Genomic DNA, 26,076 nt, shown 5'->3' with positions numbered 1-26,076 from the left:
AGCTGTTTGCGCCACACGTTACTTAACTGAATCTTTTTTGTTTTTGCATTAAACTCTCATCGCCCTGATTCCTGACAATACGATGAGTTTGAATTACATTTTACACCACGCACTCAGCAAGCTGGGAGCTGGCAGTATGATGGAGGACCCTGACATCAAAACCCGTGTGCTTCGCTTCCGCTTAAACATAATCTCACTTGTTGTTTCCCCATCTAATATGACAATATCAAGAGCTCACTGTGCTCGCTTACAGAGATTTAAGGAGGCCTCGGCCTTCGTGCGTGACCTCAATCCATCAGGTTGCAGTGTGACGACACAATGCCCGGACCCTCTGGCAGAAAACAAATATTGTTGTGCTCCTACACAGTGATACAAGCCAACAATAGAGTGGTACAGCTGATACACATCAGCAACACAGGATGACCCCACAACTCTTGAGGTGCCATCGCAGCCTATTGTACGGTGACACAGAAGACACAGCAGCTGCAACTGAAGCTGGAATGTAACTTCAGATTCAACTGCAGGGACCATTTCTAACAGGAACCGTGGGATGACGTTCGTGCGACTAGCTTTACGGCAGCGATAGGTTGGTTCATGGTTCCCCCCATCGGCAGTGCTTGGTACTGCACCTGCTGCCCGCTGCTCAGCAAAAAGCTCCCTCTTGTGGCCAAAATAAACAACTACAGAGACATTTTGGCATCTGTTCAACCCAGAAGTGTTGACTGTTCAGTTCCTCCTATCTAATGTGTCGGATCAGTGGATTGTTGGTTACAGCGGAGACTCAATGGTCTGGTCTCTCAAAGTGGGGTCCTTGAGCAGGTACCACGAGGACCCTGACACAAATTCGTATCAGACATGGGTCTGTGGTCTAACCTGCTTCAGTGTAAGCACTGCTCTTTGGTAAAACATGATGATGTAAGCCAATGGATTTTACTTCTGCTTTGAGCTAAATGCTAACATCATGCTGTCATGCCCACAAGTGCAGCACTGACATCGATGTTTATGATGTTCACCACCTCATTATAGTGTCTTTAGCATGCTAACATTTGCTGATTAGAACTTGACAAAAAAAAAGTGCAGCTGAGGCTGATGGGAATGTGTCCTTGGTTTAGCAGATATTCATTCATACACCAAAGAACTGGACACTGAAAGAAAAGTGAGCCTGGAACAAAGTGGTGGTCTATTTTGCTAGAATTGCCATCCTTAAAGCTACACTGCTAACATGGCAAAAGAAAAATAACACATCTGGAAAAAAAGTTGGGTTTGGTTTTCTGTGTCAGTTACAGTTTGGGGGGTTTTTAAGGACATTTTCTGGGGTATTTCCAGAGAGGGGAGCAGACATTTGACTCATATTGGTTTGTCCAAGTGTCAAGCAGTTCCCCCAGGGCAAGTCTTAAATTAAGACAAGCCAAGTGCCAAGTCAGTCACCAGCAGTCTAAAGTACAGTATCTGGTCATTATGAAGAGACCCTGATTTGAGACATAGCAGCAGACCCCCCCAAATCAGCAAACCCAATATGATTACATCATTTGAATCAAAAATAAATACATTTCATGACAATAACTCACATTTATTATAAAAACCTTTATTTTTTTTCGCAATCATCCAAATAATAAAAAAAAACATTTTTTTTCTCCCCTATAACCCCTCATGCTAATATTTCAACCAAAACAAAAGACAAAAATTAAACATTTTGAGAGCAGTTCCATAAAACATCACAGACGAGATCAACTCAGTCCGATTGTCAAGGTTTATGACTTCACTGCTGTATCTCTGGATTTGTAGATCACTCCTCTGCTTTTCAGCTCTCTCACCACACCTTCAGAGAAGAGGTTAACAACGAAAACAGCCGGTGAGTAACGCTAATGTGATGCTCAATAGGGAAGGAAAAAAAACAAATGTTTCAGTGTGTCACTTGCTTCAAATTGTGGCAGTGCAGTGAACGTACCTGGAGGTAGTCTGCCAGTCACTGATACTGCATATACACCTGGCTTGAAGTTGCCTGTAAGACAGCAATGAAATACAAACATGTACACACATTTTATGACTGACAACATTGGAAATGACTTAGGTTTAGGTAGGTTTCAACCACATTTAAATGAAATATGACCCTTACTGACATCATATTGTGCTAAACCAACACAAAACTACCGCCTGACTCTTATAGTTTATTTCAGCTCATTCCAGCCAAAGCCAGCAGCTGTTTTGAGCAAACACCCTCGAACAAACTCCCTGCGCAGAACGTTCCCAGGACCAGGAGCTGTTAGAGACCCAACCACAGCTATAATCACAATTAATACCAAGTTCATTTGCCAGGTTGTTCAAAGCAACTCCAATATGATCACGCAACGTGCACAGGTTAGATGTAACATCCTTACAAATATGCTAAGTATATGTGTATGGGTGTCTTTCATACAGGCGTGCATTCTTACCTATCCTCTGCCATTTAGCTACCCAACTGTCCTCTGGGCTCATCATGGCTATTACACTGTGGATATAACAGACAGTGTGGCAAACAGTGAGAAAACAATCTGACCCGCGTGATAGTGTTTGAATAGTTAATACTAAATCAATGTTTACCCATCAAATGAGGAACTTGTGCATTCATAAACCATCTCTCGGTTCCCCTTCATCTGCAGGTACGACTCGCAGTTGTCACAGCCGTCGTATTCAAACTGGTCAATGGTCTGAGGAAGACAAGGGGAAGACGAGTCAGTCAGCAAGAGATTATATGATAAGAAAAAGAAAACGAAGAAATGATAGGCATTCAAAGCTAGACAAATTATATAAGATGCCAACAGAAAGGGCTGATTATCAAATATTTTACTCAGGTGTATCAATTATTTCTGATCAGCGTCAACTATCAGCTACTGTTGTACTGTAGTTTGTGTACAAGCGTTAAGTTTGGGTTTAGCCAAACCAACGCGGCTTGTGAGAAGATTAGCAAGCTGTAATCAAGTAAATAACGATTGTAAAGGGGTACACAAAGAGTTCAAGCACTGGTATACAGCACAAGAAAGTCATTATGGAAGCATTTTTTCTAAGTTTTGGCAATGTGAGACACAACAGAAAAAAAAACCACTGCGCAGAAAGCGGCTACATGTTAGCACAAAGCTGGCTCGAGCGTTTCTTTCTCTCGGTTCTCGGTTTACCTTCACTAAAGAACACAGGAGACAAGCTCGCAGATGGCGGAGGTCTTTGGGGACTGTTTCCAATGCCATTATGTTAAGCTCCGGGAGAAAATACTTCAATAATACTGAAATTTAAACCGGATTAATGTTTTGAATGTGTTCCAGTCGCTGGAGAACTACGTCACTGTCTGTGAGGACCCGGTAAATGACACGCACTGAGGCGTCCCTACTATGCGCCTGTATATATATAAAAAAATCTTTCGATATCAATCATATATTATAATCATCTCAGTCACAGGCATTATGTGGTCACGATTTTTATATTTTTCCTACAATGTCCCAAAACTTGTCAGGAATATACTTAGCAAGGAGTGTTAATAATTTGGTCATCTAGGGATCCAGAGTAGTGGACACTTTTTGATTAAACTTGAATGACACTAAGAGATGTTCAAATACAAAAGAAAAGACGTGTTCTGGATGGAGTTGCGGATGAATATATTTATAATGTGAGGGTTATTATTTGGGTCTCTAAATTGAGACCATCTGGGTGCTTTATATAACCAAATGCCTGTCACTTTAATCCCAGTAGATTTAAGCATTTTGACTCCCTGGATCTCTGCTCTGTCCTGGGCTACATTTTAAGAGCCTGCATATGCATAAACTTCTCCTTACTGTTAATGCCACAGCCGTGATGATTTCTCCAGTAGAGCCTTTTGGTCCAGAATCTCTCTTTCTACATACCCTGGCAGAATTTATGATTTAAGAACTATATTATGTAAACTTTTGATCAGGGTCATTTGGGTGGTTTTTGTTGTCATCATGATTTATAAAGAGCAAACGCAATTGTTAGATATTAAATGGCTTCAACCTAACCACTAAACATGAGTGAAAGAAAATGTTTTCGTATTATCATTCATATGGTCTAAAAAAGAGATGTTATTTACACCCTCTTTTAAAACAGAAGTCCACACTGTATCTGCTGAGATAAAGGCATTAGCCATCTGAAGTGGGTGCACAGGATTGACCGCAGAGTGAGGGTATAAAAAAAGGTATTTTAAATTCACTTTGGGCTCTCGGGGCTTCTGGATACTTGGATTACTTTTTTATGGATTAATCTTCTTTTTAACGCAGTCCACATCCACCTCAGAAGTTTCAGAGAATACCGCAGCACTGCTGAGAGGCTCTAGACGAAACAAGACGACTGTGGTGAATTTTATTTAGTTTGTGGTGGGTTAAAATGAAGTGTGTTTTACAACGGTAAGATGACCGCTCCTGCAAACGGAGTCCGGTGGCTTTGGCGGGAGGGATAAATAGACAGATGCTTCTGGTTTAACACAAAAAGCATATTGTGTATAATGGGAGTTAAGAAAAGAAAAGCTGGAAACTATGCCATGTCTGCCTGTTGACAGTAAGCAGCACACTCTGCTTCTAGTGTATGTCTACAGTATATATCTAGTATATGTCTACATTAAATATCAATATCAAAAACAGAAAAGACATGTAAGGAGACATTTTGTTGTTGCTGAAAACATGTTAGATCTCAAACTATGTTATAGGCCTACATAGAAATGCTCCTAGCACGCAGCATGCTCCACTGAGGCTAACATACATTACAGCATCCTGGCGGTTGGACCATCAGAGTCAGTGAACCAGTTGGACCCCCAACAGCTTTGACACCAGCAGGCGGTCATCTTCGATGGATCTAGGTAAGGACCCCTAAAATACAAGGAAAAGTCGACACAATTCTATGTAAACGTAACTGGGTTAAAATTAACGTCAAATCTAAATTATTTACATTTTATAGGCGAGCTAACGTTCGAGTCAGGCTAGCTAGCCAAGCAACGTCACCGGTTTAGCTAAACGTGAATGCTGTCACGGTGCAGCATGTTTTGGGAATGGGTTTGGCTTAACTTGACCTGGGTTTCTCGTTCTTATTTCAACTGAATTTGAGTTCACAGAAGTAGTTCTTTGGCTCTATCCACTAACTTATGCCACCTATAGACACTATTTCTGCCTCCAGAGCAATAATCTCTGAAAAAACAGACATCTAAAGTTATAGCAGATAAGACTCCAAATAGCATATATGCTAGCTAGCCAAGTAACGTCACCAGTAACGGTAAAGCTAAACGTTAACGCTGGCGCTGTTGTGTTGTGTATTGAGTATTGTGAAAAAGTACAGTATTTTATTTTACGTTTTAGGAATGGTATTACCTTAACGTGACCCGGTTTTGTTGGCTATAAATTGAAAATAAACTGACGTTTTCTAAGGTTAGTCTTAACTTTGAGCAGTCGTAGCAACGTCGGTTAGCTACTTCGCAAGTGCGTAACTGCTAGCAACTCTGTCATTAAGATGCGATGAGGATTTTTTTTTTTTTAAGTTCACAACCGTTGCCTGTGTTCCCAGGTGAACAGAACAGCATGGATGTTGGTGGAAGCCCCCTCCCTGACTGCATCAACCCCAATAACTTTCCTGCCAAACTGTGGCGCTTGGTGAACAACCCGGAGTACAAAGCCATCGGCTGGGACAGAGACGGCGAGTGTGTCGTCTTCGACCGTTATCTCTTGGAGAAACAGGTCCTTTCTCTCAGATCCTCCAGCCCGGACAACGCTGACGCTTTCAAAACGACCAACTTCTCGAGCTTCGTCCGTCAGCTCAACTTATATGGCTTCAAGAAAACCGACCCAGTCGTTAAAGAGGAGAACCGTGGGCACGGTGCGGTGTCCCATCATTATTACAACCCGAACTTCAAGAAGAACCACCCCGAGCTTGTTGCGAGTATGAGGAGACTCACTGCTCACAATAAAGCCAAGCTACAAGCTGGTGTGGACGTTCCCTGTCGGCCCCGGCGTCAGAGGCTCAGCTGGAGTCGTGCCTGCATAAATAAAAGTGGGAAGACAGGTAGGTGTCACTACCTGACATGTCTTTGAGTGCGGGAGTAGATAGAAATAGTGGAGGCCAATCTAAATAGTCTCATACATTTCTTTGGGTGGTGTTGTGAACCATGTTGTAAAATGGAACTGTTCATTGAACCTGTGAAGAGCTGGAAAGGGCCCTCAAACCCCACCTTGAAAATTGTTGTTTTTTTTTTAAATCACTTTTCATTTCAATACCAAGTTTTTACTCCTCAATTGAGTGCTTTGAATTAAACTGTCTGATGGGTTACCTTGCTTTGTTCTTCCTTGTTGCTGCAGAAAGCCCTTCACTGCATCAGGAGTCAGCTCGTCCCCACCAGCCAAAAAAAGCCCAGGCCATGGCAGCCCACAGTGGGACCCCAGTCCCGCCACGATACCTGATAAGGGGTCCTGGTGTTGCACTTTCTCCTGATGTCTTTGCCAGAGACAAAGGGACGCCAGTACCTTTAAGCCACCACTACGTTGGAGTGGCCTCAAGCTCCAACCCTGTGCACCCTCAGCAGAGTTTACTTGCCCAGACAAACTATGGAAATCCCAGTTTCCCCTCTGTTAATCCCCCTGGTGCCCCATTTCTGCCTGGCTTCTATTCTTCAGGTGAGCATGGCATCAGTCAACTTGTTAGGAATAGATGTTGCATCACTTCACTTAAATTTAATAACAATCTTTTGTCCCTTTTAAAGTTTACCAGTGCTGCCAGTCGAACCTTTTGGCATCACACCTTGCAAGTAGTGGGATTCTGATAGGGCCGTTCTCTACCCAGAGTTATGACCAGGTATGTGAACTGAAGGGATTGACTCTGTCACATATCTGTGACTGGTCAACAACTTTGTGTCTTAAACATATCATTATTTCACTCTTTTAGTCAGGATATCCTGTGAATATTCACAACCAGGAGCCACAGGTCAACGAACAACAAATTACAACGGCTATGCAAGGAAACGCCCATGTTGTCAAATTCAAACAGCTGGAAGAATATGTGCTTTCTGCACCGGAGCGAATGCCCGAAGACGCCATATGCGAGGTAAGCCTCTATACTGTACTGTGCATTTTCATAAGGTATTTAGCTTTATCTTTTTCTAAAGCCAAGAAACTCAGGAAAGGTTGGGTGGAGTTAGTCAAGCAGGGTTACATGACTTACATTGTCATAGGCAAGGATGTTTATTAGAGCAGCCATTCTCGAATTTAGGAATGACACTGCCTAATTTGAAATAGGAAAATCTACTGAGGCCCAGCCAAACCTTTAATGACAACTCTGATTGACACATGAGACAAATGTGAAGTCCTTCCCTGCATTTCAAACAGAAATGGCTTTGGATGATGCAGTGCAAATAAGTCATTCATCCACATATGTAACAGTTTATAAACTTTAATATCTTTCAACGTATGCAAAGCCATGCAGTTTCAATTCCCCAACACTGATGCAGTATAAGATCCTTTCTGATGGTGTGTTGAAGTCTATTCCCCAGTCAGATGATGCTGACAATGTCAGTAGATGGCAAACATATCAATGGATAAGCTTAATTACAAATTTGAGAATTAAAAATGTTCTATTTATTGTAAATGACTACTTGTGACCCACCTGAAGTATCCTCACGGTCCATCAGGGGCTACAGCCAACACATTGGGGGAATCATTGTAGTGGGGAGTGTATAACAGCTTAGTGGAAAACCTATACGTTATTTGCTGTGGTTGTCTCTGTGCCCCTGGCAAGATGACCACGGACGATGCAAACAACACCGAGGTGGGTGACAGTCCCAGGGATACCAGTCAGGCTCATAACAGCAGCTACACAGGAAGTCAACCAAATCCATTGGTACTATGGAACATGTAGAGTCAGTTTTAAATGTAATGTTTGTAAATCATCACTGCAACAAGTTTAAAGACAGTTGGTTGAATTTCTTGTTTTAGATCTCAACTTGTTGATTTGCATGTGACAGGGAGTCTTGATTCACTTCAGGGTGTGATCTTAACCTGCCAACAGAACTTTATTCTCTAATTCAAGGATTCTTAGGTGTGTAGAATTTATTTTGTTGCATATTCTAATTTAAGTCTAATTTAAAAAAAAAAAAAAAAAGGTAAAATGTTTTACATTTGAATGAATGTTCAGAACATTATTCTTTATTGTTAGTTACTTTGGACGATAGAATGATATGAGTTAAAATTAAATTTTTGTGTTTCTTTAAGAACTAGGCTGACTTGTACCATTTTAAAGCAAGGTTTTCCTCTACATTTAAATGGTATTATCTAAAATGTTTTTACCAACTTGTGATGTTTTTAAAGAATTACATTTTAAACTGTGATCTTTACACATTTTCAGCAGTAGGCCTTCCTGAATTCTGACCCTTCCTATTTGTATTTGCACAGTTTTGACTAAGGCTGTTTTAAATAACATAACAGGTAATTTTTGTCATAGTATAGTTAACAAACTGATGTAATTGGGGGGATCTTTGTCATTAATTGTATGTAAATATAATTATTTATGCTCAGCGATTGATTGCTTTGTGGTGGTGACATTTTCTGACCTTTTAGTTTTCACTGACTCGCCTCAAAGGTGCAGTGTTTTTTTAAAATGTGTAACTGACATGTGTGAAAGTAATATAATTAAAATAAATATATTTGTTATAATGCAGCTGGATGGTATGCTTATGTGTAATTCATTATTTCTTGTTGCCAGTACAACAAGTGTATGGCTGATGTTGTACACTAGAGGGAGCCAATCACTGGGTTTTGATGAGCGCTGCTGCTCCGCCCTCAGCGTCCAATGTGGCCTTCAGGTGCTACTCGGAAGGTTCGATGACACTTTTTCTTGAACTACTTTTAATACTGCAATATTTGACTGTTTGGGTTGAGAAGAGATTCTATTGCACAGGTGGTTTTTGATAGGACTGTACGTTTGGTTTATTACTAGAGCAAGAAATTTGAAAGAGAAATGCAAGAAGAAAGGAGGAAATACCAGTTGTCTGGCTGACACTAATAATTACTTTAATTGTTGATTAACCCGTCTATAATTGTATCCATTCATTTTTGGCTTTTAAAATGCCAGAGTGGTGAAAATGTCGATCAATGTGTCGTCAGATGTTTTATTTTGTCCACAACCCAAAATCTGTAAGACATAGACTTAGAAGTGTAAAGAAACCTGAAAATAATAACATTTCAAGAAGCTGGAATTAGAGAATCGTGAGAAAGAAATAATAGATTATCGAAATGGATGATAAGATCGATAGTTGACAACTCAACAAGTAAGCGTTAATCATTATCTTATATTTTGCACTGAGATATTAGCGTCATGATTGCACTTTTTTCCCCTTCCATCTAAATAAGTTTGTCTACACAAAACCCCCCTCCCTAACGCAAAGTGTTCAGTCATGTGCAAAGTCTTTCTAAAGCCCAAATCTCCGACAGCACGCGAAGGCGTCGGGACAGTGAGCAGGTAGAGACTGTCAATGAGATCCCAGGGGAGCGTGAGACAGTCCGGGAGGTAGACTTTTGGGACGGTGTCACCACTGTACACGGCGTCTCTCCACTTTTCCCACTTTAAATGGAGTTCCCGAGGAGTTTGGACCACTTTTATTCCGCAGTTTTTCCTCGCGCAACTACTCTTTAATCGTTGATCATTTTGATGAACGATTCATTTTCCCCTCTGAGCTCTCAGGAGGATCGTATCTCATTTGTCAGAGCAGTGGAGGCGCAGAATAAAGAGGGGAATGCCTGTGTTTCTTTCTTTCTTTCTTTTTGACACTGAGTAAGTTTTAAATGAAGAGCGACTGTAGAAAGTGAGTCTGCGGGTCTGTTACAGAAGTCTCTTTGGTTTCGGACCCTGAATAATCACCAAGTATGAAGTGAAGTAAGGCAGCGGGCCGCTTTGTTTGATTTAATAATTACATAAAGTGGTGTGCTGCTTCCAACAACCGTCTTCGAGGATTATTTTTCGCAACTCCTTGCTTGTAAAAAAAATATATATATATATTACCCAACTTGTTGGCACGTCATTATCTGTCAGCGTGCTGGATAACTTTTCCAGCGGCAACCTGTAGCCCAGCCTCTGAAGTTCAAGTCGTGCGTTTCTTGTGGATTTATCCAGAGAATGTGTCGCGGGATGTGCTGTGTTCTGACGCCGTTTGTCGAGCCGCGGCACGGTGACCGGTGCACACTTGTGATATAAAGGGTACGGATGAGGATCGATCCCGGTGTTGTCTGGACCTGCCCTTGCGGGAGAAGGATACGGCGGCTCGACTCCGAGGCAAACACGTTACAAACGAGGACATTTGTTTATCTCGCGAAGACCGACGGCACACTCGTAGCTGTGACACAACAACGAAACGTGTCTCCGCGGCGCATCTGAGCGTGCAGCGCTCGGCCTCTCAACATTAATGACACTGGATTAAAGTTCACTCAAGCCTGGTTTATCTCGGAACGTACCGTCCGCTCCATGTGGGCACTGAGAGAGATGTATTTGTAAAAAAAACAAAAACAAACAAACAAAAAAAAAACCGAGCAGAGTCAGAATATTAACTCTGGCGCTGAATGGAAGTTTTGGGACATTCACGCGTGAGTTGTGATGGCTCTCCTCCAGCTTTGAAACTTTGGATTTCGCAGTAGTTGTCGAGGCTGAAAGAAGGAGTGGGACGTATAACCACAGAAACATATCCTCTCCGTTTTCGTCTATCCGCGGTGCTTGCCTGCTTTGAAGTCCACCATGTGCGGCCGGGCACCGCCGCTACAGCCGAGGCCATGACCGTCCCCCAGCGGCGCCTGGCCGGGCTCTGGCCGTGGCTGCTCATGGCGGCCCTGCAGGTGGTGCTGGGCCAGCCGGGCCTGGAGCCCGAGCGGCCGGCCCTGCGAGCGGTCATCAAGGTGGCACTGCTGAACCACGATCCGACGGGGAAGTCCATCACCCTGGAGGGGGTGTTCGTGGGAGGAAGTGCCGGCTACGCGGAGGGAAAACTAATGCAGGTAATGTGTCATTAAGCAGTATTTACACTGTGTACTTATCGTTCACCCCCACACATATCCACATAAAAGGAGGAATTCTCTCAGGTTTTCACGAGGGGACACCTGTTGTCATTCAGGGGATTCACTGGCCTCAAAGTTTCCACAGGCTCCCCTTCTGAGGTGAATAGCGCCATCAGGGCTGTTTGGGATTGAATGCCTTGCTCAAAGACACTTCAGCAAGGTGAATAGGTGGGAATATTTAGTCTCCAGCTCATGTATTGTGTTTAAAGGACAGCCTCACCTCGTGGCATCCCTTGCCCTATTATGTTTTCAAAGGCCTATTTGTAATGGCAGTCTGATTTAACAAGTGTACAGACAAGTAGGACAGTCAGAATTTAAATCAGGATTGCTGAACTTACTCTCATATTACTCTATCATAAAAACAGTCAGGTTAAACAGTTTCATGCTTTGGACCCCCCACTGGACTACTCTCTTCTTCCTTCACAGCTGGAATATGCCAACTGGAAGGTAATAACTTAAATATGCAAGCCCATACATGAGGAGTGGTCCATGTAAAAAGAATTCATTTGAAAATGAGTTTTGCTCTCTGTGGGGTGACTGCTGGCCCCACATGTTTTTCTAACCTAAAAAAAACAGTTCACACAGCATCCACTGTCTGATAAACCAAATGATGTTAACACCTGGACTTGTTGCTATACGCCACGAAAAATACTGTAGTGATCATGAGTTGCAGTAGACGGTATGTTTCCAAGAGCTGATGCTCACAACAGCACACTTCCCACTCAGCGCTCAGCGTGTGATGACAGAATATCGAAATTCCTTAAACAATAGCGATGACATACAGGTGTTATTGAGGTTAGTTTGTTTTTAGTCTATTTTTACTGATCCCTGAAAACAGGGCTTGGTTGAGGTTGCCAGCCGGTGTAGGTGTATTTATCTAAAGTGACTGCTTTGTTTTGCAGTTGCTATTTATGGCATCTAATGCGCTTCCAACATTTAGAATATGAAGGTGTGGTCCAAAACTGTTAAACAACACTACATATCATGTTTAGACTTTTGCAAACCTGCAGTTGAAGCTAAAGTGTTTGTTTTTTTTGTCCCAGTATGGAAAAAGCATGCTGTTACCCTGCAAATGTGAAGTATGCGCTCTTTTCAGTGTGCAGCATATTTAGGATTCAGGAGTGGATTAGGGCTCCCAGGCCATAAAGCTCGGCTGTGTCAATTTATTTACCGTCTCCAAAGAGACGGGACGACAGATATGAAGCACTGCAGGATCTTGTCTCTTCTCACTCAGCAGGCGTGGGAGGTTTTGTGAATGGCAAGCCAGATGCTGCAGTTTGCCATAATTGATAAGGATTTACATGGCTTGTCCACGGAGAAAGCCAAGTATTAAGCGTGGTGAAAAGCCATTGCTGTTTTCCTCTCTGGTGAAAACCGATTTGGCTTTAATGTCTGTGTGGGGTTGACGACATGTTACAGATGCATATCACGGTGCAGCCGAGATCAAAGACACTTCCAGCTTTCTGGGATTTTCCAGCTTTCTGTATTTTTTTTCCCCATAAAACCTTGCAGGTATTTCATGTTCCATGGGCCAAAATAAAAACGTGCTGTGGAGTAAATACAAGTTTTTAACCCTCTGTTACTCTCAGCGAACAGCCTCAGCTGGGTACTGTACTTACTACATGTTAGGCAACATGTGGGCGAGAGAACTTTAAGATTGCAGAAGTGATATCTCTCTAGATTTCCCTAAAGCTATGAAGGAAGGAAGGCTCACCGTTGCTACATTCAAACCAATATTTTTATCTCTGTCATAGTCAGAATGGTGACAGCCTAATCCTCAGCTGATAAGATCCTTTCTCTTTCCTTTCTGCTGGATGTACAGTTGGTTGGTTTTGTTCGCGCTTCTGGTTTTTTTGTTCCCTTAAGGCAGACCATTGATTGTGGTTCTGTCCAAGGTTAGGAAGGTATACTTTTGTGAAACTCTCTCTTCCCGGCCTGTTCCCACAGTCCACAGAGGTGGTGTTTTGCTGCAGGATGCTCTTTGTTGCAGCTTAGGCCTGTTCCAACAGGTCTTCGCTACCTCTGCAGGCTGCTTTACAGTCCTGCTTTATGTTTCTTGTCTTCTTGTGTGTGTGTGTGTGTGTGTGTGTGTGTGTGTGTGTGTGGCGGGAGGGTTCTCTGTCTGACTGTGTCTAAGCAAAATTGCTTGATGCATGTACTCAACAAGGCTCAATTCCTGCTAATGAGTTTAGTGTGTGAACTTCAGGAGTCCCTCTGTTCACCTCTGGTTGTAGTGCTGTATTATTAGACTTGTCTCATTTTAGAGGTTAATGGTTTGGAAATCAGCATTAGAAGTTTCATTATTTATTATTTCATATTATTTATATTAATATTTCATTCAAAAAACTTTCTGCAACTTTCTGTATTTGTACAAGGTGGAAAAATATATACTTGAAATTCATGGATTTGAGCTTTTTGTAGAAATATACTGGCATAATGTTTTTTTTCTTGATGCTAATACTGATACATGAATTTTGTGTATCGGCTAATACATATTACTGATCCAATATCCAATATTAAAAGCTGTATACTGCTAACCCTGTATTGATAATATATTATGGATGTGCTTGGAGCTCCACAAGTCTACTGCTGCCTGTGCATACTGGCTTCTTGAGCAGTAAATAACAATCTGTCAAGTTGCAAACAGGTGTACAGGAAATTGGCGGGCAAGTAGCAAGTCCCATTTCTAATAGATGACGTTGAATACACCGATCAGTGCATGGACTCGCGTACTTGCCGGTACCGTTTCCAGCATTTCAGGCAGCATCAGAGGAACAAACCTAGTTTTCTGGAGCTTTGTAGAGGTTGAACGGCAGCTCTTTTGTAAATCATCAGATCCTGTTTTGATTATGTCTGTGAACACATGTAAGGAACAAACTCTAGAGAGCACTTGGGACAGAAGAAGTTCCCAGTTTCCCTCAGTTTATTCAAGTCACAAGACTCTGCTTTGGTACGTATCTTCCTCTGATCTGTTAAACTGTGATCTCCCTGGAAGTATGCCCTGTCCTCTGAATGAACATGTTCATTGGAACACTGGCTGGGGTATGGCCAGCACTATTTGGATAAATACAAGCACTGAGGAATTTTGACTCTCTCCCCCCTTTCCAAGATTAAGCTGTGACAAGAGGAGAAGTGCAAAGGCTTCTGGGACAACTTTGAACTTGAGACGATTGTCAGCCATCCTCTGGCCTCTGTTGACAGAAGGAATTGGAGTTTATCCTCTAATGGGCATTATGCCCAATTAAAGGAGATCACAAAAGCCATCTTGACTTTCTTTTCTTCCTTCCGCTTTGCTTTTGGGTCTTTGTACTTTGAAATGTTGAATTGACCTTTGAGAGCTCCCTTAAATACATCAGCTATAATTAAGGCAGGCCAGGCAATTGACTGAACACCAGTTAACTCTGCACCACTTCACATTCTTTCGTCTCCCTTCTCAGTGTCCCACAAGGTACTGAATGCCTCCCCGTCCCTCCCTGAGCCGTCCGCTTGTCCGAGGCCGCTATCTGCGTGTTTCCCTGGCTGGCTCTCAGCGCGGCCGTTTGGGAACGAGGGATGGGAGGGCGGAGGGGGCGCTGAGGGAGAACATCAAAGTGTGTCCAGTTCCGAACGTGAGCTGGGATGATTAAAAACTGAGACTGTTTACACTGCACTTCCCATATGGGCCCTCTCCTCCCCCTCCCTCTAGATTTCCTGCCCATACTTCCTATCTCCCTGGTTGAGATAACAGCCTGGCCAGAGCTCCTCAGAGCTCCTCACTGCTTTACATTGTTGGAGGCGTTGCTGGGCATAGTTTTGCTTTTATATAAATACAATATATATATATTTTTTTCCTATTGTTATTTTCAAAATTTTTCCTAAAGCTTGTGCCTGAAGCTCTTAAGTTTTACATCAAGCATTTTTGCTCTTTGTTGTACTCTTGATTGGATAGATGAACTGCTGAGTTTTGACTGAGCATCCTGTTACCATGATAAATGCCGGTTTTTGAAGTTGCACCCATAACTCACGCAAGGTATCAGTGGGGCCTTTGAATAAGGTGGATGCCATATGAGCAGAGCTTCTGGACCTGAAAAGCAATGGCCAGCAGGGGGCAACTTCGTTTGGTTTCAAAGGGAAGTTGGATTGTAAGTAAGCTTATGAGAAAATCACACTTCTCTCTGGATTTATAAACCTCAGGAAACAGTTTCCTTGTGACTTTGTGGTCTCAATCTGTAGTTTCAAGTCTTCTTCAACCTAACATCATGTACATTTAGTCAATTATGGCCCCATTTATAGTAAAATAAAGATTAAAAAAATATACTCAAGGGGCGTAGCTACCTTGATATGACAAGTTGCTACCATAGTGTGTCCTCGGGTTATCAGTAATATCTCTCCAGCTCCGCAGTATCTTCTTCACCTCTTACCTCTCGTCCAAATATGGTCACTTGGGTGATGTCACAGTTGGTTTACGCTTCTGTCAAGTTTTTGGAAAACTTTACATGCGCAGCAACAGGGCTGTGGAGGAATTGCAAAGTTGAACGAAATATCTTTACAATGGTATATAGAAATATCCTAGAAACATCCAGGTGTTTGCTTTCTAATGAATCTGCAACACCCTGCAGGTATAGACCCATGCATTTTGTCAACAGATTCACTCACTGAAGTCAGATTCCCACGTCTGCAGTACAGTAACAGCGAGGACAGAGTGGAAAAGGCCTGCTCTGAATTTTCCTGCAAGCCTCAGTTTACATTCACGGCGCTCATGTCTGGCATGCAAAGCTCTGCCATGTCCACTGGTATGGAGACCATATGAGACCTCAACATAAACAGAAGTCGAGTCACGTCGCCATCTGTCCTGTCTACCCCTCGGCGGCACTGGCAGATCCATAAGGGTATAAATGAAATCGCTGTAAGCTCACAATTTCCCCCTGCTTCGCCACAGCGCCAGTTAAAAGGAACGCTGACTTTTCTATGATTACCTGCTGTTTTTGTAGAAAGGGAAGCCGTTCGGGGGGAAAAAAGGCAACTTTAAAGACAGCATATGATGTAAGAAGCCTGCTCAGTGCTGCTGATGCAGAGATCATCTACGTTCCTCGATGCTGCCAGCTCACACAGATCACCTGTCAAGACGTGTTTGTCTTTTGTATTTCCATATGGTCATCAGTTCAGCCGGCCTGCTTTTCTATCGTCTCCTTCCTCTAGTGATCTGAGACTACGGTTCCATGTTGCCTCTGGCTAGTGCCTTGAGCAGACCCCCACGTGTGTCCAACCTATCAGACAAGCTCTGGACTAATGGTTTCTCCTGAGCAGGGATCTGACAAAAGCTGCAGCCCGCAGCACAGGAAGCAGGGGCTAGCACTGTCCTGTCCACCCTCCTCCACAAGAGATGGCTGTTGGGATGTTTCTTAGGGCACAGGGAAGAAGGGAGAGGCAGGTAGGGGAAACATGGCAAATCTCTTAATCCTGCCGGCCCCCTTCTTTTTAAGTCATTAGACCAGGTCTGGAATTTGTGAATGTTATACAACACATTCTTTTCTACTTTTCAGAGCTCTCCTCATGCAAATAATGGGGGACAGTCTATCGAAAGAGAAACTATCACATTCCTGACACATTCATGCAAAATGAGTCCCATACTTACATTAATTCCATTATATGCTGAGTATATATATATACACACACACACACACACACAAACACACACAATGTAGCATGGTAAAGGCATTACTACTGGACCTGTCCTTGAACCAAGGACGGAAGAGGAAAAACGGAACATCAGAGTAGAAACAAAGCAACTTTACCAAATCTTGTATTGCAGGCTTGTGTGTGTGTTTTCATATTCGCACAATTGATTGATCTGAGAGTGGTGGAGAAACTTGGCGCATACATGCACACACACATAAACACACACTTAAACGAAATGTTAATGACACAGGCTTTGTCTCGCTCTTCTTTTCGAGAGCTTTTATTGTCTGTCCCTCTGAGAAACCACCAGGCCACTGAAGGAGCAGTGAATGTTCGCAGCTCTTTTAAGCTGTGCCAGTATGCAGCCACGCATCCATTACAATGGAGTGGAGTGAGTCACCGCTAACTATAAAAGAGCACACGCACGCACGCACACACTCACACACACACACACACACACATGCATTTGTTTTCCTTTGATGCTGCCGTACCTGACATAGGGCCAGGCGGGGCAAGGGTGCTTTCAGGGTGAGTGGAATTCAATTATGTAAAATGTCCGCGGTTAAACAGCAGTTGAGAATACTTTAGCATTTTTGCATTCCCAGTGCGATGGGTATCTTGTGCGACCTTTCTGAATTTGCCCTGACAGTGCAGGTCAAATGAAGCACCTGTCTTCAACCATCCAGTTGAAACCGATCCACTGGGAGTACAGAGGAAAGTCTGCTGATCCATAGCAGGCGTGGAGGCCAAGCTATCCCCTCCCTGGGGATCAAGGCAACATTTATAGAGATTTACAGAGAACCATGTTGCAGTAACAGATTACAATGGCACTGCATGGGAGGAGAATTCATGTGGTAGCCTACTGGTGGGAAAGTTGAACATTCCTGTTTAATATTCTCCCCCAGGCAAAGGCTTAATCGTCATTCGGATGTAGTTTCGTAACCTGCCCCATGTTTCACCATTAATACAATTTATGAATGAATCATGTTTTTATTATTTAGTCATCCATACAGCCACCTAACCTGCACGAGCTTTTAGACGTCATGCATTCAGTCCAATCACTACTACCTGAAGGTGCTGAAATAGTCACCTCGTGTGTGTTTATATTGCACATTTCATACAACAAGCATAGACTCGATGTGACTGAAAATATGGATCATACGTGAGAAAACACAGCAGTTCTGATCATATGAGAACAGAAGGTATTACATACATTAAAACACAAGATGAGATAAAAACAAATAAGAAGGTATTGTTAAGAATGGAATAATGATGAGTGATGATACTGGTAAAAAAAAAAAAAAGCTTTGCTGTTAATCATATTTTTTAAACTAGGTTAGAATTAAAAAGGTATTATTTTGACTTGTACTAGAGTGTAGTTTGTGTGGTAGAGATTCCAGTGAGGAAATAATCCATCTCGCCTTCTCTTGCAGACTTCCTAGTCAAAGTTAGTGAACTTGAACACATCAGAGCTAAATTTCAAGTTGTGGCTGAAATACGCTAACAACTGTTGGATGGATTACCCTCAGATTTGGTGCAGCTATTCATGGCGCCCGGAGGCTAAATCATAATTTCTTTGGTGATCCTTTGACTTTTTTATCTCGCCACCAGCAGGTCAGCACGTTTTCTTTTACCTTTTGAAATAACCACATGTATTGGACAGATCTGTACAGATGCTTCCACAGACATCGATGCTCCCCGGATGATGTTTCTTAATGACTTGGGACCAAGGGTTGGACGGACCTGATGATTTTAGAACATCGTTTAAATGCGCCCAGAATCTTCAAGCAATCGTAGAGATTGCAGTATTTAACGCCCCCCTCTTGTTTCCAAACTTCACATAATGATTAATTTATTGATTTACTGATTGCTTCACGTGACACTTCCTTGGGCAAAGCACTGTGTTTTGATGGTACACATGGAGAATTTTACAGGCTACAAGCAGCCTTGGAATTTCAAAATTGAGGAAAACGATTGCAGCTCAGATTGTGGTGTTGTGTTTGCAAATTAATGGATCGTGACGTTATTTTTTTGGCCACATTGCTCGCCCCTAGTTGGGACCTCCTCTCTGCTAGCTGTGTTATCATTAGACAGATACAGTTCTGTTGGTTTCAGCTAAATGTCGCTCACTAATGCTTCCTCCCCGCCTGTAGTGGCAAGAGCAGCCCTCTCTGCCCCCGCCAACATCAAAGGCCCCGAAGCTCCGCCGCAGTTTTTCATTTCTCTGTTTGTCCTGCTCCTCTTTCTCCCACAGCGCGGCTTCAAATTCCTCCTCCTCACCTCCTCTCCTCTCACCAGCCCTCTCTTGTTTCTTGACAGCTCTTTAAAACGGTTGTAATTCATTGCGTGTGCTTTAGATTCAAGGACAAATAAGGCTACGTGCACTCAAAAGGCAGGAAGCGCTTAGTTTGCTGAGAGGTTGGAGGAAAAGAGTCATCACCATACCACAGATAAATGCTCCCTGACAAACTCCCTCCCTCTCTCCAGCTCCCCGTGGCTCCTTCAGTCACTTTTTTTTTTTTTGCATGGCTCTGTGCTTCGCCGCCTCGGCAAATAAACCAAGAACACCTCTCAGAGACGTCATTTCGTATGAAGTTGTTTGGTTCCCGTTTGAGAAGCTTCAAACTGTTTGCGCTGAATGTTTATGACAGATGCACTTGCGTCGGAGCTGCAGAGCGATATTGTTGAAAGAGCAGAATCTGCAGAGAGCACAGTGAGGTCTTGTGAGGGGAAGCAAATTTTGTACTTTTCTGCTTGAATGCTTGGCTCAACGATCCGCAAGAAGAGGAGCTTTCACCTGTGTGACGGTCTGGTTCTTCATGTGTGTGTGTGTATGTGTGTGTGTGTGTACAAGCCTGAGTGAGTCTTTGTAAGTGTGTCCATGGTGTGTGTGTGTGTGTGTGTGTGCACAGAAGGCGGAGCTCCCATACTGAGATCATTTACCAAACTCTATTAAGCAGGATCAAAGTGACTTAGATCTTTCAGTGCTGCATGACTACAAAAGCCATATTGTAACCCCAGATCCAGGGAGATAACGCTGCTGACAAAAAATGCTTTATGTCTTGAAGAGTCACATGGTCACTTCCAACAGTAACCAGCATGTCCCGTTTCTGACCTTATTTTTTTTCCCCCCGTCAGCCTTCTTCTCAGAAAGGCCTCAGTGTTACTTTCAATAATGGTCCTCATACTCCCCTGCCTCATGCAGTGTGTGTGATTTATTGAATTAGAAAAGCCGCATACAAATTTCAGATTTTCTCAACGACAGACTCAAGTCCGACTCGGTCTTGAAGCCGTGGCAAAACGATATGAGAAACGTTGATATACCAGCGGCAAAAATCTTTCCGCTATGGCCGTGCAGTACCGTAATACACACTATCACTCTCATGAAGGCCACATGCCACCCATCGCAGCCGTGTTAGTTTTAGTCGATGCTGTCGTGTTAGTTTTAGTTGGTGCTGTCGTGTGGCCAGGTGTGTTTGTTCACTTCAACATGGGATGTGATATGTGGTAGATAACGAGTAAAACAACAACAACCTGCGCAGTACTCATCTGAAAATGTAGTGCAGGGCCGGGCTGAAGGAGTGAGTTAAAGTTCTTATAATTAAAAATTCAGTCCTGGTTGATGAGTCAACACTTGTGGTTACTGGTGCTTACAGCAAGTTCTGTTTGATAGTACAATTCATGGGACATCAAAGAATTGTGGAGCAGCTAAAAATAACAGGAGAGCAACTGGTCTGTTTGCAGCTTAGCCAAACAAAGTGATTTTGAAGATAACGCAGTGCCATCCATGGTGACAAAGACATTGTGTTTCCTGTGACTGCGTTCCAGTTCAATTATTTTTGGAGACATTAGTAGTATTATATTAGTTAGTATTGATGAAGTGTAGGGGAGGGACAAAAAATTGATTCAGCAATCAATCATGACTTTCTCTGATACGTTCATCAATAAACTAGAATCAAACCAATATTTTCTTATTTTTTTGTATTAACAATTTGCCAGTTTATGGCTATTTTATACTGATGTCACACGAGATAAAAGGTTTTTTGGGCAATGGAGCTGCCCGGTAGTCTGGTGGTATGGTAGCAGATACACGGTGAACGTGGACGTGATGCAGTCAGTGTGTGTGATGAAGGAGGCACTAAGCTAAGGCTCTGTGCTCTCATTTCATTTCATGATTTCAGGACAATTTCAGGAAAGCCTGATGTATGACTGTATCTGTGGCCTTCTCTGATGGTCTAGCGTATACAGGAGTTTGCAAAACCTGTAATTCCACGGAGAACCTAGAAAAGTTTTCAATCTAGGAATTCAGTTGTGGTTACAGTGTGAACAGAGTCGTCAGCCCTCACTACAAACTTTTTGATTTAAGATGGCCTGTTATTGATGCAGGCAGTGATGGGAATGGAAAACCACAACACCACCCTGTGTTTTTTGAGGGAACACAATACAAAACACTGGAGAAACAACGAGAAAACTACTTTATTTACGTTTTTGGCCTTAAATGAGGCCATATTTTTGCCCTTTGCAAGCTGTTCGCCAGCTCCTAATGACTGCTGTGCGAGCGGGAGGTGAGTGATCGCTCTCTGTGAACACGGCTGATCATCGCACATCCAGTCACATGCCTGCCAGCATGATGGATGGCTGTTCCCTCAGCTGGACTAAATGAAAAGTGCATGCTTTTGACTCAGACAAAGGGTTAGTATGTCTGCCAGACAAGTGTGTTTAACTGATGTGTTCATCTCCGTTCACCTGCAGGGAGAGTCTTCCTCTTCCCCTTCAGGGAGTTTTGGTTGAAATTGCACACTCAGGCCTGCAGAGACCAATACCCATGTGACTTGTTGAGAGAATCTGAACTGGTGTCACATGGCCTCGGGCACTACATGCACATGTGCGCACGCTCACAAATACGTTTCATACTGCCCATCTACTGACACCACAAACCCTGGTGGTCCAGATCATACTCCAGGGGTTGCAAAAAGAAATCAGATTGTATTGAGAATTCAGACTGTTATGAGAAAATAGATTGCCTCTCACTTTCGTTTCCTAATAATTTCATGGTCTCAATCGATCTTTCCGGCCCTCTACAATACAGCATGGTGTCCATTTTGTAAATTAAGGTACCATATAGAGTAAAATAGACATTTTAGCAGCGTATGCTTCAGGTCATGGCTAACTGATGATTGACAAGTTGTTACTGGGGCATGACCTTGTGTTCTTAGTCATACCAAATCAGTCTCTGAGGGAGACCCAACTCAGGACTAAAGGACAGGTCCAAATTATACTCCTAATTTATGAGGGTGGGGGTCCTTTGATACTGCCACTGATCTAAGGTTTGTGTGTCAATGTGTCTGAGCGGCTCTCTGTGAACTTGCAATCAGCATTGATCACATCGTAACTAAAAAAAAAAATCTCTGAGCAAATCAGTAGCCTGTGTAAAAAATGTATCCTCTTAAAATGACGACCTCTACCCATTGCTCCCAGTTGCTTTGGTGAAAACATGAGTAAAGTAGTCTTTAAAGCAATTAATTACATTAGTTCAGAGTAGAGCCACAACATTTAGTTGATCGATCAATTTGTTGATCGATCAGAAAAAAAAACATCAATCTATTATCTTTGGGTTGAAGTGCTGTTTGGACAAAAGAAACAAGCCGAGGGGCTCTCGTAAATTGTCACTGTCAGTCATAAAAAAAAATAATCAGCTTAATCGATAATGAAATTACTTAGTTAGTTGCAGTAGAAGCATAACTTGCAGTAGACGACGATGCTTTGTCCGATCAGTGCTCATTTCTGATTTATATAGCGTCGTTTTCCTGCTGGGGATGATGTTCTCCCTTTGAGCGTGTGACAATAATGCTGCCACCAGTCGTTTATTAGCCTCACCCCAGGTGGAATAAGTGAGTCGGCGCAGCCATGCAGTGACCTTGTTACACGCTCCAAAAGCAACTAAACCCAAACCTTGCTGTGCCTGGAGTGCTGTCCCAACAGCCCTCAGTAGGGGACTGCGTATCTAGGAGACCCATTCCAATTGGCCATGACCTCCTGACTGGCTGCTCCTAATTAGAAGCAGTCCCTCACAGTGCCTCCCTCTCTTGTCCAAAATAAATACCTTGGCACCCAGCAGGAATGCTGACAGTCTGCTGTTTAGGGTGCTCTGAGCGCGGCTTGGGCAGTCACTGACTCCCCTCATGTTTAACCCGGAGTATGCTACAGCCAACACTAACAACTAGCTCTTCTCAGCAACGGAAACACAAATGACTTCATTGTTGAACTCGCTCAAAATATGCATTACTATCTCGACTCCCTCATGCCAGCGCGCTGTGTTGGTTTTCCACTTGGAATGCGTTCAGATTATTCTCTTCAAATGGCCTTGACCACAGACTGGGACTTTGTGGGGAAGTGATAGAGCAGGCGGAATATCATCTACATCTGGGTTACGTAACCCGCGTATTTGCATTTACTCCAGCATTAGGCCCGCTGCAGCTTCCAAGTTTAAAAAAAAAAACAGAACCCCGCCGTTTCAATGTCAGCCGCCCTTGGTGTGCAGCGTTTCACTGGAATCAGGTGGGAGGATCAAAAGGCAGTCTGTATTTGAGGGAACGGGGCCATGATGTCTCATCGGGGCCGTTCACCTGATAACCTCCTCAGTGGGAGCCGCTCCAGAGCAGCGAAAGAGTAGCGCGGCTAACAAGGCATGTTTTTAGGGCTCCTTTTCTACTTTGAGACGGTCTTGTTGGTGTCTGGAGCTGCCAAACCTCATTCCCTCACAGCCTGCTATTTAAACCCCCAGATTGCTGTGCGGGAGTGGAGTGGAGCATGGTGTTGCTCTTTGTTCTGGGCCCTAGGTTAGGGTTAGCACAGCATTACACCACAGCAGCTCTGAAAGCCAGCTCTGAAGACTAAAGCAGAGCTGTGTGTGGTTTGGTGTTTGGTCTGCTCACTCTGAGATTAGAGCAGCAGGTTGGCAGAGGATTGGGTAATGACATGTCTACCGCTCGCGAGTCCTTGGACTGTCTGGGACTGCAGGGATACTTGAAAGCGAGGCCCGCGCGCACACACACACACACACACACACACCTACACACAGGCGACTTCTTTTCTCTAATTTGAGCATGAGGAATCACTATGACAGGCTAACTTTGCGGTGACAGAAACAACGTTTATAATCTCTGCCAAATGAGATGTGACATGGTCAGCCACTAATAGCGGCGGACATCACGGATGACACATAATGTTCCACTCGTGTCACTGAGTCAACAGCGTGTTTATGAATATGATATGAGTCAACAGCATGTTTATGAAACTCCAGTTCAAACCTAAGTGCCAGGAGCCGGGCCAAGTGTGCAACGCCAGATCTATCGGGGGGGGGGGGGTGTCTACTGCAGTTCTCTGACCTACCTCCATGCCGCTGACTTCCACTGTTTGCCCACTCTGTTAACTATTACCAAAAGGCTGTGTACCTTGGCTGCAGCCCAACACTCTTACACATACTGTGGCCCATTATCAAAGGAGACCTGCACTACAAGCCCTGGAGTCCTTCCAAAAGGGCCACAGCCACAGTTTCTGCTGCAAGACCTATCCCAGCACCGCAGCACTATCTGAGCACTCCCTCCTGTTTTGTCTCCCCCATCGCTCTCTCTCTCTCTCCCTCCCTCTCTCTCTCCCTACCTCCTTCTCCTCCCATTCTCCTAATCCCCTTGCTTGAACATGCACATGTTGGTTAAACTGTGCTTGGCAGGTACCTCACCCACTCGCACTTCTTTTTTTTTTTTTCTTTTTTTTTTATAATCCCTTTTGTGTTTGCATTCGTTTTCTTTGGTGTGGTTACCGTACAAAAACAGTGAGAGAGTAGAAACAGGGGTGCTTCACCTCAACCCATGAAACGACTGCACTTTATTGGGATTGAAATGATCTGTTGCAGGTTGGTACAGTGGCGGGAGAACTACTCAAATGCTAGTCCTGCAGTCCAAATATTCCTTTCAAAGTTTGTAAGTATTAGCATCAACATATTATTAAGGTACCCAGTGGCCCATTGCAGAATCATGTATATTTCATCACTGGATTATAAATACAGATGCATTACTGGGTACATCACTAATGTTGGAGCTAGCAGAAGTGTAGCTAATTCCTCTGTATATTTTAAATAGCTTAATCCATGGCAATATACCATCCTGTATTAGTCAGTAATTATTGCTGTATAGATTTTGCATTGATAATCTGAATCTCCAAAGAAAGTAATGTTGTCAGTGTTGTCATAGTTAGTATGTAAATTAGCATAGAATGGAAATACTCAGTAATGTACATTACACCATTAGTTTGTATGATTAAAAATACTTGCACTCCCTACTCTTATGAAAGGCTATTATATATTATAAATGTTATAGAGTTGTAAAAGCAACTTTATGGATTTTCATCTTCATTCCAGAGGTTGAAACTCAACATTTCATACAGTTGAAGCATTTGGTTAAAGTACCAAACAGGGCTGTAACTAATGATTACTTTCATTTTAGATTATCTTGCAATTATTTTCTCGATAAATGAATAGATAGATTTAAAAAAAAACACAGCAGATCTTTACATTAGATAATTAGATTTCAGGCATAGTACCAAAAGCTGTAGTCTCAGTATCCTGAGTGATGATGAGAGCTTGTCGACACCCAAACTGTAAAAGTAGCAAACAGTTAAACAAATAGAAGTAAGTAGAAGGCCAGTTGGAAGTGAAGTAATAAATATGGAGCAGTAGGTGTTGCCAATCTATTAATTGTATTGTTTAGATTGCTGCTATATTCCCATGATGAAAGTGGATGTACTTGCTCATAAATGTTTTACACCAGTTCTCTGAGATCACATCATAAACTCACGTCTGTGAACAGTCATCCCTCCTCCTGAAACTAAATGACAGGCCTGGAACCTGCTGTCAAAAAGGAATAGCACCATTTTGAGCCTATTTTGCCCTTCCGTTGTTATTCTGAGATAACAATTTAATGAAATTACTATGTTAAGATTTCAAACATAATATGTCATGATGATCATGACTTTTATTATCTCGTTATCTTCGGATGACAGATACCCAGTTTAGCCAGGATCCGGCCTCACTGCCCATTTGACTTTGATAAAGTCAGTCCACGAGGACACAGCCGCAGACATGAAAAAGAATGGCCGACGAGCTAATCAGGTTTTAAATCAATCAATTATTGACTTAAAAGTCTAATGGCCAAATAATGAGCGAGTCAGCTCTTGGATCTAGAGCTCAAATCTTTATCAGTATCAATCCAATTTGACGCTGGCAAACACCATAAATTTGTTTTTACGAGATGGTAAGATATGTAGGTCATGATCACAAGAAGACAATTTTATGAAGAGGTAA

At 42.9% G+C, this 26,076-nt stretch overlaps 3 protein-coding genes across 6 annotated transcripts in view; 2 read left to right on the top strand and 1 right to left on the bottom strand.

The window, feature by feature from the left end:
- Positions 1–1,564: 1,564 nt before the first annotated feature.
- Positions 1,565–4,854, bottom strand: supt4h1 (SPT4 homolog, DSIF elongation factor subunit). 2 transcript variants are annotated; one of them, XM_037119406.1, is made up of 5 exons: positions 3,153–3,356; positions 2,581–2,687; positions 2,433–2,488; positions 1,949–2,002; positions 1,565–1,819 (listed from the first exon to the last, which is right to left on the bottom strand). In XM_037119406.1, exons 1-5 carry the CDS (start codon positions 3,219–3,221, stop codon positions 1,752–1,754), a joined length of 354 nt encoding a protein of 117 aa, XP_036975301.1. In that variant the 5' UTR covers positions 3,222–3,356; the 3' UTR covers positions 1,565–1,751. The 2 variants fall into 2 exon arrangements, with proteins under 2 accessions (XP_036975301.1, XP_036975303.1); XM_037119408.1 differs by lacking the exon at positions 3,153–3,356 and adding an exon at positions 4,741–4,854 and having other exon boundaries at positions 1,731–1,819.
- On the top strand, positions 4,729–8,673 carry hsf5 (heat shock transcription factor family member 5). Of its 2 annotated transcripts, none has more exons than XM_037119404.1 (6): positions 4,729–4,837; positions 5,536–6,030; positions 6,324–6,638; positions 6,725–6,816; positions 6,907–7,065; positions 7,756–8,673. In XM_037119404.1, exons 1-6 carry the CDS (start codon positions 4,828–4,830, stop codon positions 7,873–7,875), a joined length of 1,191 nt encoding a protein of 396 aa, XP_036975299.1. In that variant the 5' UTR covers positions 4,729–4,827; the 3' UTR covers positions 7,876–8,673. The 2 variants fall into 2 exon arrangements, with proteins under 2 accessions (XP_036975299.1, XP_036975300.1); XM_037119405.1 differs by lacking the exon at positions 4,729–4,837 and adding an exon at positions 5,019–5,399.
- Positions 8,674–8,725: 52 nt separating this feature from the next.
- Positions 8,726–26,076, top strand: part of LOC119031153 (E3 ubiquitin-protein ligase RNF43) — an 89,973-nt gene continuing 72,622 nt past the window's right edge. Inside the window, exons 1-2 of one of the 2 annotated variants that reach the window (XM_037119397.1) lie at positions 8,726–8,832; positions 9,447–10,997. In XM_037119397.1, the coding sequence (XP_036975292.1) occupies positions 10,776–10,997 (222 nt within the window). In that variant the 5' untranslated portion in view covers positions 8,726–8,832; positions 9,447–10,775. The remainder of the gene's footprint in view (positions 8,833–9,446; positions 10,998–26,076) is intronic. The other variant, XM_037119398.1, reaches the window with a different exon arrangement.

Source organism: Acanthopagrus latus, chromosome 13 (assembly GCF_904848185.1).
Source record: "Acanthopagrus latus isolate v.2019 chromosome 13, fAcaLat1.1, whole genome shotgun sequence".
Classification (NCBI taxonomy): Eukaryota; Metazoa; Chordata; class Actinopteri; order Spariformes; family Sparidae; genus Acanthopagrus; species Acanthopagrus latus.
This window is presented reverse-complemented; position numbering and strand designations above follow the sequence as displayed.

What these genes read in the sequence shown, in the direction of transcription:
- supt4h1 (XM_037119406.1), bottom strand. Translation starts at nt 3,221, where the DNA reads ATGGCATTGGAAACAGTCCCCAAAGACCTCCGCCATCTGCGAGCTTGT. An exon ending in TCCTGTGTTCTTTAGTGAAG is followed by an intron (nt 2,688 to 3,152) that starts GTAAACCGAGAA and finishes TGTCTTCCTCAG; the next exon opens with ACCATTGACCAGTTTGAATA. An exon ending in GACTGGCAGACTACCTCCAG is followed by an intron (nt 1,820 to 1,948) that starts GTACGTTCACTG and finishes TCTTCTCTGAAG; the next exon opens with GTGTGGTGAGAGAGCTGAAA.
- hsf5 (XM_037119404.1), top strand. An exon ending in AAATAAAAGTGGGAAGACAG is followed by an intron (nt 6,031 to 6,323) that starts GTAGGTGTCACT and finishes TTGTTGCTGCAG; the next exon opens with AAAGCCCTTCACTGCATCAG. An exon ending in CTACCCAGAGTTATGACCAG is followed by an intron (nt 6,817 to 6,906) that starts GTATGTGAACTG and finishes TCACTCTTTTAG; the next exon opens with TCAGGATATCCTGTGAATAT.